We start from the raw sequence: 12,017 nt of genomic DNA on the forward strand, positions 1-12,017 counted from the left end.
AAATATAACTCCCTTTTCAAATAACAAAATTATCGCAAAATATATCTTATTTCCCCAGAACCATAAACTGGCGAGATGCACTTTACAATTTCCCCTGAGTATGATTCACTCTCTCACTACATAGTTGATACACATAACAATATTCATTTATTTAATACTTTGCATTCAGACCATCATTCACACTATTAATTAAGCAGATCTGCAATAATTAATGAAAGTCGTAATAAATATAGTTTTGTTTCCCAAATTTACGATTTTAACTACTTGATAATTTCGTATTCCATATGATGCTGACACCTTTCGGCCACAGTCGTAACTACTTGCAGCTAGCTACTGGATCCGATCGCATTTGTCATGTGATAACCATAACTCATTGTCTGAGGCTGTGCCTCCGCTACCGTGTCTTACTTAAAACAGGCGCAGTATGATGTGCTACGATTCGAGGGGTTTATTATCATGGTGACTGAGACATGTGTCGTATCGGTGTACTAGCTTCGCTATCCTACCTGCGAGAGGAATGCCGCTTGCAGATTTTCATGTGAAGAGGAACGCCGTTCGCCCAACCTCTTCCTAATCTCTAAAGATAAAAAATAAAAAAAATTAAAGTCACTCGGCCGCAAATTCGGACAGAAGCGAAAGTGATCCGTTACGTCCCATTAGAATCGACGAAAAATTTGTTGAGTTGACTATAAACAGCTTCAAATGGCTGTGGAAAAAGAAGGAATGGTAGAACCCGACGAGAAAATTAATGTTTATAACCGAATTCAAGAAAATTTAAAAGCAATTTTTCAGCCTCTTAAGTGATCTTGGATACCCCGAGTCGATCAAGTTTAAATGAAATTCAGTTGACATTTAGCCTGGTGATCTACCTGGTGGTGAACTTTCCTTCAAAGTTCTCTTCCCCGTAACTCACTTGTCGCTGTTTTGCATAAAAAGCATTCAACGGGCTCGTCAGTCCGTCTCTTTAAATTATACAGACTTCTGAAAGTTTTACAGCGTAATAAACATTTGTGGTTAATGGGATTTCTTTCTTTCCTCTTTCTGCGCAAGTGAGTAGGTTGAGTGGATTTTATGAAATATCAGTATTACTTTTTATAATTCCGATCTTTCAGGTTTCGTGAAATAAATTTATTTTTTATCTTATCATACAACTTGTCTGAGATGTTTAAACTGATTCCTCAAGTAAATTCCACAGTACTCACAGTCTGTACGCAAAAATCGACGTTCATATTGTAAAGAAATTATCGTATGCGGCATTACATATGCTACATACCCTGAATAAAATTCGAAAACTGTATGAAAACATTTTCTTGTTGCAGCTATGGAAAGGAGAAAAAGTTATCAGCGGAAGAGGCCTGGAAAAACAGGTTAGTTGATAAACGAGTCATTGTTACCATTATTAGTATTTTTGTTGTTGTTCTTATTCAGTACATACGCTCCGCAACCCACTAAGTTTTCTTACAGTCCATTATAACGAAAGCTCATTTACAGTAAACAGAAAAAAAATTAAGAATTTTTTGTTTGGAATTACGCACGCTTTGTTTCTTTTACACTTAAAATGTAGGTCAAATCACTCTAACAGGTCCCTAGACATTCTCGTAAACGTATTTTGGTGACCAGAAGGACTAATGAAGTTTTATTTCTTAAAACCTATAAGACTCCATGTATTAACCCTCATCCATAAAGCTGAAGCTATGCCCTCTTACAACGGGCTACAAATAATTATATTTTTGGATGATTAAAATTGAGTGTCGCCCTTGGGCTCGAAACTGGACCTGTAGCTCGTCACATTCTGTCGGGAAGTCGCAGTACAGCATGCCCTCCGCTCTAGAGCGAACATCTAGTTCTTGTTTAGCTAAGGTTCTTGGTTATCTTGCCTATTTTAATACGGCGTTCATTATTTAAAAAGAAATTATGAAAATATGAGTGTATATGTAAAGTGTATACAAACTTTCCACTTTCGTTGCATGTGATCTCAAAGCTGCATCAGAAAGTTTGGAGAAGATTATTATATCCTAAAGAATTTATCTCGTAGTGGAAGAGAAACAATACCCCTTACTACCAGCTACTTGTTGTACACTGCTTGTACTTTTACACAAGTATTGTTTCGGCCCAGAAACAATAGGCAGCTATCTAGAGTGTTATATCTAAATATAACTCAATTGCTTTAGCGATAACTGTGTCTAGATATATTATTTTGAACATATTGTAAAAAAAAAGTATCTGTAATATTATAATGTCGTCAAATGTAATTTATCGTTGCGAGAAGAGGGTTAGCAGGAGATTGCTTGGTTCTGTTTAACTTTAAGTAAAGATCAGTAAAGAAAAGGGCCAAACTGGGAAACGTGCGGTGTGGGAAGGAGGGGAGGCTGAAAGAGACATTGGATTATAAACATCGTGAGAGGCATGTGGCTTCAGCGGGCTAATTGTGGCCCAACGATGTCTGAAAAGCAGGACACCAGATCCATGATGGAAGTAAGAGTCACAGAATCCACGCACCGCTTCCCAGACCCCGTTCGCATTGGGAGGGCAAACAGGAAAGCGGATATTTCAGGATGGAGGCACCAGATCGATAAAGGTATGGGCAATTTATAAAGGCATTGCAGTCTCCAGTGCATGTGACCGCTTAACGATTATGATTATTTTTTCAGTAGTTTAGCCTGTGCAAATGACTCAACGGCTTTCATTTAATTTTTGAGCTGTTGACCGAAAACAGGGCATACGCTTATAAAAAATGTCACACTGGAAATTTTCCACATAGCTTTCAGAGGTACTTGCTTTTCCTCTCACAGTACCAAATATACTTCGTCCGTAAATTAAATTTATTATTTGTAACTGCGGGCAACCATTAAGAAGACAGACGTTAAGCGTCCCAACTGATCGGCAGTGCTATATTAAATGTTTGCAGAGATAATCTTAGAAATTCTATTATGCTTTTAAAATTTGCGACTTTTGTAATCTAGTTCAACTTATACAGAAGTGGAATGAGAAGTCAATTTTATGCCTCCAGTGGCGGAGAGGGTAGCTGTTCGTCTCAGATACCTGTACCGTAGTTAGCTCTCTTTAAAAAGGTTTCATTAACAACTAAAATTCATGTTACGTACAAGTTGCATAATAAAGGACGCATTTACACGCGATAAATTCTTATTCGCGTCTAATGTAAAACACTTGGAGGCCAATAAAGAAAAACGTGGCTACAGATTTTTAAACTTCTTCACTGATTAATTATTCTGTACATCCATGTAAACGCAAGAGCATTACAAAGAGAACTGGCATCACAGTGTTTGCTGAATGGAGAATCAGCCTTCGGACTGATCATCAGCCAGATAGTATTAGATAAAAAAAGTTTCAAAATGTAGTCTGGTCTTTAACAACTTGTAACTGAGGTCCAGTTACGTAAACGGATATGGCAAAGTGCTACTGTCGAGTTTAGTCTATCTTATGTTGAAGATCACCATAAAGTGCTTCTCTTGCCCGTGACAGCTTAATGTGGTTCATATTTATCCACAGTTTGATAGTATGCAAGAGTAGCATGCTTCTAAATCAGGTAGCGACCTTCTTCCTGCCGTTAAGTTAGAGGAACCTCATTTTGTCGACCGATTTCTCTGAGTTGAAGCCCAGTCAGACGCAGATTTGAACCTGCTTCCTCCTCGTAGGGCAGAAAAGGAACCATTGCATACTTCTGGGCATCTACTACAGTGATATTGCTGTAGACGGATGTTTCCAGAGTTTAGTTCGCAATGGCCAGTGGAATTTGATCCATCATTACAACCTCCAGGACATGGAATCTCGTCCTCTCCACTACGAGAGCGATCAAATACGCTGATTTTTGCATTTACCCCTTCCTGAGCTCGACTTTCACACTGACTACCAATTCAAAACCGGACGACATAGCAGCCACGAGATATACGTTACTTTTTCATTTGGCCTGGCGACAGCAACAGTCTCTCATTCGGTTGACAGTCATCATTGTTCTTTCTGAAAATACACGAGAAATATATCCAACAACGTGCCTTTCCAGGTCGCATGCAACACCAGTGCACCAGTTTACATAAGTTATTGATCGTTTCACTGAAGTACAAAATTTAATGGAAAGCGTAAACCAGTGGATGAGGAACTGACATCGCACTTATAGCAAGTCTTCGCTTAGTTCAGCAACTGAGTTAAACCAATATTCTACGGAAATAAATAGCGATAGTTTGCTTTATTTTATTTATCATGAGATACGTACATACTACCAGTATCTCAGAAGTAGTAAACGCCCCACCTCTATATTGTCACGTAGAAGAAGGTGTAATTAGGTGAACGAAGGTTTATTCGGCACTTGCACATGCAAGAGCGCGGAGCGAACTGCCTCCGGCCAGAACACATAAAGTATATATACATCTACAGAACATTCCAGCACAATAATTCTTGTCATTTGTGGAGACTTCTTGAAGGTACTCGAACCGAATATAGAAATTAAAATTGTATAGCCCATGTGAGTTTTGAACTCACGATCCTCAACGCAAGAGCTTAGTATTTCAACCACTACACTACGGTGCTACTCAGCTTTTTCTCCGACACTGCTCCGTCCTTAAGCTGACAGCGCCTCGTTGTTACGTAGTCCTAGCCCGGAGTCGAGTCATCGGTTCTGCATACTCCGACTGCTGATGACTGACGCTCGCCCTGGCGGTGATCTTCTTAGAACTTCTTTTGCCGCTACGCTCTTCGTCACCTTTCCACTTGTTGCCTGTCACTGGAGCTTCGAATTTACCTTGGGTGGCAGGATCCTTGTAGGGCTTCATACGAAGGACGTGGATCGTATCTCTGATCTTTCGTCGTCTTGCTTCGGGGTCGAAATCTTCAACTTCATAAGTAACATCAGACAACTGTTTTACAACCTTATAGGATCCAAAGTAGCGCCTGAGGAGCTTCTCAGAGAGACCAACTTTCCGAACAGGAGTGAAGATCCAGACGAGGTCACCAGGATGGTAGACAACAGGGCGGTGACTCGCATCATACATTCGGCGATCGTTGCTTTGAGCCTGCAGCGTGCGGAGTCGAGCCAGCTGCCGAGATTTCTCAGCTCTGGTTAACACCTGGCCCATGTAGTCGTCGTCCACGTCATCAGGATGTAACGGAAACACAGTGTCCATCGTCGTAGTCGCCTCACCCCCATGCACCAGGAAAAATGTCGTAAATCCTGTGGTGTCTTGTTTGGCAGTGTTGTAGGCAAACGTCACGAAAGGTAGCACCTCATCCCAGTTGCTCTGCTCAACATTGACGAACATTGAAAGCATGTCGGCCAAGTTCTTATTGAGGTGTTCAGTAAGCCCGTTAGTTTGCGGATGGTAGGCAGTCGTCATGTGATGTGTAATATATCCTAAATGTCCGGTTTCAGGTGTGTCATGGAGCTTCGGTAGAACATCTAAGCGCATGTGTTTAGGAATCACTGTTAGCCGCCTCTTTCGAAACGGATCAAAGTTTTTCTTGCAAAGTCATCCACTAACTACCTTAAATTATCTTTCACAGCCTCTGACCGATTTAAGGCAAGCACAATTTGAGATATCTTGGCGTCCTTCTTCTGCTCAGCAGAGAGATCCTGGAGTGTAGCGAGACGGTCACTATCTTCATCAAAGTCTTGATGGTCTTTCACAGGGTTTCTCGAGAGACAGTCGGCATCTTGATGTTTTCTTCCCCCTTTGTAAACTATGGTAATGTCATACTCTTGAAGACGTAGTACCAATCTGGCGAGTCGTCCTGTTGGATTCTTAAGATCTGTCAGCCAACAAAGTAATATTTGTGAATGGTCTCCCATAGAAATACTGTCGCAATTTGCACATGACCCGGATCACAGCAAGACATTCTCTTTCTGTAGTTGAGTAGTTTCTCTCGGCTTTTGTAAGTGTCCTAGAAGCATAGGCTACAACCTTCTCTTTTCTATCCGAAATTTGCACCAGAATAGCACCGATCCCATACCCACTGGCATCTGTGTATAGTTCTGTGGGTGCTCTCTCATCATACAGACCAAGTACAGAGTAAGTCGTCAGAGCTTTACGCAGCGCATCGAAAGAATCTTGTTGAGCACCACCTCAGATAAATTTAGCATCAGCTTTTAATAACTCTTGGAGTGGCCAGGCTTTGATACAAAAGTCTTCGATAAAACGACGATAAAAGGATATAATCCGAGGAAGCTTCTCACATCTCTAATACTTTTAGGAATAGGGAATTCCGTTATAGATATCACATTTTCTGAGTCTGGCCGCACACCTTCGTAAGACACAAGGTGTCCAAGTATTTTGATTTCTTTTGCTCCAAAGAGACACTTTCTTGGACTAAGTTTCTGTCTGCCTTGTTGGAGACACTTAAGAACGGCCCTCAGTCTTTTTATATGTTCATCAAATGTCTCTAAGAACACTATAATGTCATCTAAATAACAAAGACACATCGTCCACTTCAGGGGACGTAGAAGATTATCCATCATCCCTTCAAAAGATGCTGGTGCATTACACAAACCAAACAGCATTACCTTAAACTCATACAGGCCCTCAGGGGTGATGAATGCAGTTTCCCCACGATCAGCTTCATCGATTTCGATTTGCCAGTATCCCGAGTACATGCCCATGGTTAAGAAAAACTTTGCCCCCTTCAGACAATCTAGTGTATCATCAGTTCGTGGAAGAGGGTAAACGTCCTTTTTAGTTATCTTATTAAGCTTCCTGTAATCAACACAAAAGCGCCAACTGCCATCCTTCTTCCTGACGAGAACTACTGGTGACGACCATGGGCTCTGCGAAGGCTGAATGATGTCATTCTTCATCATTTTCTCTACCTCGTCGCGAATTATTCGACGTTCCATTGCTGACACACGGTATGCTCTCTGGCTTATTGGTTGATGGTCTCCAGTGCTAATCCGGTGTTTCACCGTCGATTTGTCTAATTTTCGTTTCACCTGTGGATTGAAGCATTCAGAGAACTCTTGCAGAATGGCAAGTAGCTTCTTCTGTTGTTCCTTAGTGGGATCTGGTGATAGTCGAGCTAGCAGATCTTGTGTCACAGTGGTAGCGCTAATTTCGCTCATAGACTCGGCATGGGAGATTTCTATGAAACTCAGCTGTCCTTCAGTTAACGGCTCAGCGTTTGCTACGCAAATGCGTCTTGAAAGGATCTGAGGCCCTCGGCGACAGTTAACTATCACAATTCACCGAATCCGTTTTTAAACGAGACGACAGAGACTGGGATGACCAAGTTGTTCTTCAGTGGTATGCTTCTCTTGCATTCCACTACAAGATCCATGGGTTGATGTATGGCATGACATGTGACAGTTACCTTCCTAGCGCTGACTGCAGGAATGATCACTTCATCCCGCACACATAATCTCCACACACTCCGATGAACATCTTCCTGTCCACAGTATCTCATCTCGTCTAGTACAATTGCCTGAGAAGCTTTTAAAAAGTCCCGTCAGGGAATGACGTCATGACTACACTCTTGTAATACGATGAATTCTAAGGGCTACGTATGGCCACTCATACCCACGCGAGTGGTACATCTTCCTGTACTTTTTACATATTTCGCATTAGCCACCGTCAGCAGAGATGTTTTGCTGTCGACGAACACGGTTTTCTGCAACTGGCGACGATACTTCTCCGAAGAGACTGAATATGATGCTCCGTAGTCCACAAGAGCTTGGGCCGGTCGGCCATCCATGAGGATATCGATGTAGTTTCCTATAATTTTTGTAGTGATCGACGGCGGAGGATTTTCCTCTTCGGCGGCCTCACCTCCAAGGAAGGTCTCACCCTTTAGTTTTCCAGGTTGTGGCGGCTAGGTGATCGGTTGGAGCTTCTAAACGGTGATGGAAACCTTGATCGGCGTGTTGGGGAGCGTCCTCTCCAGCGGCTAGATTGCGGCAATGGTGATCTATGTCGTCCTGCACCCACATATTCTTGTTCATCTTCGTCGTCCCGGAGTTGGTGTCGGTTAAGATCGGTCTGCTGTCTTCTGGCACAGGCTTCATCAAATATCCGCCGCCTTTGTCGACAATAGCGCACTACATTTCTCGTTCATCCGCAGTGGAAACATACTGGTTGGTTATCCTGGGTCCTCCAGACGTCCGTCTTCCTTGGTGCCCAAACAGGTTCCTCATGCGGCATTACAGGAACGTAACTCCGCCTGGGTCTCGACTTTTTCACCGTTTTAAAGGGAAATGAAGGACGGGAGATTTGGTTCAATGCCTGTACCACTTCCACCCTTATGACCTCTTGAAGCGTCTCGGTTGTTTGCTCGCCGTGCAATCCAAGTGCCTTCTGAACTTCCTCTCTCAATATCTGACGAAGAACACTTTTGAAATCAGTTGCTTCCTCTATCACAGACATCCATACGACGTTTGGAAGCCGTTCAAACTTCTTGCATGTATTTATTTTTTGATGCATTGTCTCGATATACTAGTACCATTTTATGAAGTCGTCTGCTGTCGAAACCTCCTTCAGGAGTAGGACTTGATACATGTCCTCAGCAATACCCTTCATGAGATGTACAACCTTATCTTCCTCCTTCATTCTAGAATCTACTATTTCACACAGCTCCAAGACGTCTTGAATGTAGGATGCTGTAGTTTCTCCTGGACGCTGTGCCCTGCTCTTTAGTTTATCTTCAGCCTTGCAGTCGGTCGCTGTGTGTCGCCGGAATACTTGCGCAGCTCCTTCTGGAAAACTTCTAAGCTTGTGAACTTCTAATCTTTGTTCTCATACCATTGCTTGGCAGTGCCCTACATGTAGAAAAGTACGTTAGCCAAACACAGGTGTCATCCCATTTGTTAAATTTGGCTATACGCTCATATACCTTCAGCCACTTGTTTGGGTCTTGGCCATCGTCACCAGAGAACCCGCAAGGATGTCTCATGTGGTGGCACACAGTTGCTGTCATCGAAACGTCCTCTTCTTCTTCTGTCCCCGGTAGATTGCGATATGGTGAATATGGCTCGAAGTCAGGTTTCTCGCCACGTAAACGGATATTCTGTCGTAGCCTGATGCAAGCCACTGTGTCGTCGATAATGTGCGCTATCACAAGTTCCAATACCCAGCGTCTCCACCAGAACAATGTCACGTAGAAGAAGGTCTAATTAGATGAATGGCGAACACTAACTTCACTTAACGAAGGTTTATTCAGCACTTGCACATACAAGAGCTCGGAGAGAACTGTCTCCTTCCAGAACACATAAAGTATATATACAGCTACAGAACATTCCAGTACAATGATTCTTGTCATTTGTGGATACTTCTAGAATGTACTCGAACCTGCAGGTGAATTTTGAACTCATGACCCTAAATGCAACTGTTTAGAATCATAACCACTACACTACGGTGCTACTCAGCGTATTCTGCGACAATATCAGCAGTAGAACTCAGCAGTAATGTTCTGCATGCTTCTTACATAGCAAGGACGAAGCAAGACGACTCAGTTGTCAAGGTTCTGGATCCTTACAAAGAGAAAAGGAGCGCAGATCTCATCTGACTGGCCCAATCTACGTTTTATTCATCTCCCACAATCACCTAAGGCATATTCTGGTATGATGCCTCTGGCAGTACCACGGTCAGTTCTTTCCCCATGCTTGCGCAACAGAGCCTGCACTCTGTCTGTAGAAACAGTGATGTCACTGTCACATTATACATAAACTTCCCTTCATCCTATGAGTTATCAAAGAATTAAAGTATTGAACTTTTTTAAGTTCCTTGCACTATCAAAACTTAAATAACTTGTTTAATTTCATTTTTAAGGTTTTCCTGATGTGATCAGTGGAACATACACATCACGAGCAAATTGTCGGAGCAGTGTAAGACTTGTAAATTTAAAGCCAAAAATGAATGACATACTATTACGAATGCAGAGTGAATGATTATGTGTTGGCTCCGTAACTATTTTTAGGGTATGGATGCGTGGGTTATAAATGTTGGAGATGTAGGAACAATACCATTCATTCAGAGAACTTTGCCTCTATCTATAGAAAAACACAGAGAATTAGCTCCACTCCTAAAATTTGTTAGCCAACAATTCCTTTAAAATAGTGCTGTTCACAGCAATTGATATGGGGCACATAATTCGCAACTATCCATCAACAAAGAAAGGGAGAAGTAAAACTGAAGAACAGAACTACGAAACCCATATCGATCTGTGGCAGCAGTATATAACATTTCTAAAGTCAAATAGGATTTCGGGTATGATTCAGCGAAGACTGAGAGATTACAACCTTTACTGGAGTGGAAAATTCGTTCTTTTCATAAGTGTTGCGGTTATATGTAACGCGCTATTAACCGATAAAAATTGTATTAGTTTGCGTTTACATCTTAGCAATAGATACTGCCGGAAAAAATACCACACTATCAAGGACTGCGTTCACAGGTAGCAGGGTACAATATGTGCATGCTGAGGGGTTTTATGTCAGTGATTCATTTGTCACGGTCACGAGCGACCTTTCTGTTTTGATTCTGCAGGCAGTAACTCTGCTGAGCTTAGAGGTGAACACTGTTTACAATATTTATTCTAGGATACAACCATGCGTCACTGACGGGTGCATACTTCAGACATTTGAACGGAGTCGCATCGTGGGAATAGTGGGCCTGCGGGAAACTGGATGGATGCATCGACCGATTTCTGCACATGTTGGATACAATGTGTCAGTGGTGTTTTGTTGCTTTCAGCAGTATTCGCACACCTGTTGACGAGGTTATGGACGTCCTCGTAGTACAGACGCAAGACAAGATCGACGCATTGTGCAAGCAGCGGTGCCTACCGAACATCATCCAGGAACTAAATCCGGACTCATGTTGCACCTGCTGTCAAACCAGGGACCACTGGAACCGTCTGCTAGCAGCAGGACAACGATCGCATGTGCCTCTGGCTTATCTACCACCAGTATTGGCTACTCTGGTGTCGTAAAAGAGTTGACTAGAGGGTGGAATGGAGCTCTTGTGTCCTCAGTGATGAGATTAATTTCTGTCTGTATGCGAGTGGTGAGCTGCCTATTCCAGAATGAATTCGCTCACGATATGCTGGCACCATCCCAGACTTCATGGTGTGATAACATCTGGTGTTTTTGAATGGTGGAGTAAGCAGCACCCACTACATTCCACAGGTTGTCATCCCCGAGCTACTACTACCATTTAATCGGCAGGAACTTGATGTGCTTTGTCAGCAGGGCAGTGCACGACTACATACGGTTACGGCGACTCGACTTGCTCTTCACGGCGTACAACGACAGCCGTGCTCAGCAAGATCACCAGATCTCTCGCCAATTGAACACGTATGGGGGACATGATGAGACAATAATCTTTCTGGTTCTCCAAGGCCTGCAGGAACCGTTTACAAATTGCATGAAAAGGCGCAACCTCTCGCAGAATGGCATTCGACACCTTTATAATTCCAGAATGAGATTTTCACTCTGCAGCGGAGTGTGCGCTGATATGAAACTTCCTGGCAGATTAAAACTGTGTGCCCGACCGAGACTCGAACTCGGGACCTTTGCCTTTCGCGGGCAAGTGCTCTACCAACTGAGCTACCGAAGCACGACTCACGTCCGGTACTCACAGCTTTACTTCTGCCAGTATCCGTCTCCTACCTTCCAAACTTTACAGAAGCTCTTCTGCGAACCATGCAGAACTAGCACTCCTGAAAGAAAGGATATTGCGGAGACATGGCTTAGCCACAGCCTGGGGGATGTTTCCAGAATAAGATTTTCACTTTGCAGCGGAGTGTGCGCTGATATGAAACTTCCTGGCAGATTAAAACTGTGTGCCCGACCGAGACTCGAACTCGGGACCTTTGCCTTTCGCGGGCAAGTGCTCTACCAGAAGTAAAGCTGTGAGTACCGGACGTGAGTCGTGCTTCGGTAGCTCAGTTGGTAGAGCACTTGCCCGCGAAAGGCAAAGGTCCCGAGTTCGAGTCTCGGTCGGGCACACAGTTTTAATCTGCCAGGAAGTTTCACCTTTATAATTGTTTATGTGTGAGAATACACGTCTCCTTTGCCAGCAGAGATG

The 12,017-nt window shown here is 43.0% G+C and overlaps 1 protein-coding gene and 1 non-coding gene across 2 annotated transcripts in view; one reads left to right on the forward strand and one right to left on the reverse strand.

Annotated features, from left to right (window-relative positions):
- LOC126298975 (uncharacterized) overlaps positions 1-12,017 on the forward strand; it is a 974,877-nt gene that overhangs the window by 336,036 nt on the left and 626,824 nt on the right. Inside the window, exon 4 of the mRNA XM_049990596.1 lies at positions 1,320-1,367. Within this exon, the coding sequence (XP_049846553.1) occupies positions 1,320-1,367 (48 nt within the window). The remainder of the gene's footprint in view (positions 1-1,319; positions 1,368-12,017) is intronic.
- On the reverse strand, positions 11,473-11,547 carry Trnas-cga (transfer RNA serine (anticodon CGA)). The gene has a single exon. It is a non-coding gene; the product is annotated as a tRNA-Ser (tRNA).

This window comes from Schistocerca gregaria, chromosome X, assembly GCF_023897955.1.
Source record: "Schistocerca gregaria isolate iqSchGreg1 chromosome X, iqSchGreg1.2, whole genome shotgun sequence".
Taxonomy (NCBI): domain Eukaryota; kingdom Metazoa; phylum Arthropoda; class Insecta; order Orthoptera; family Acrididae; genus Schistocerca; species Schistocerca gregaria.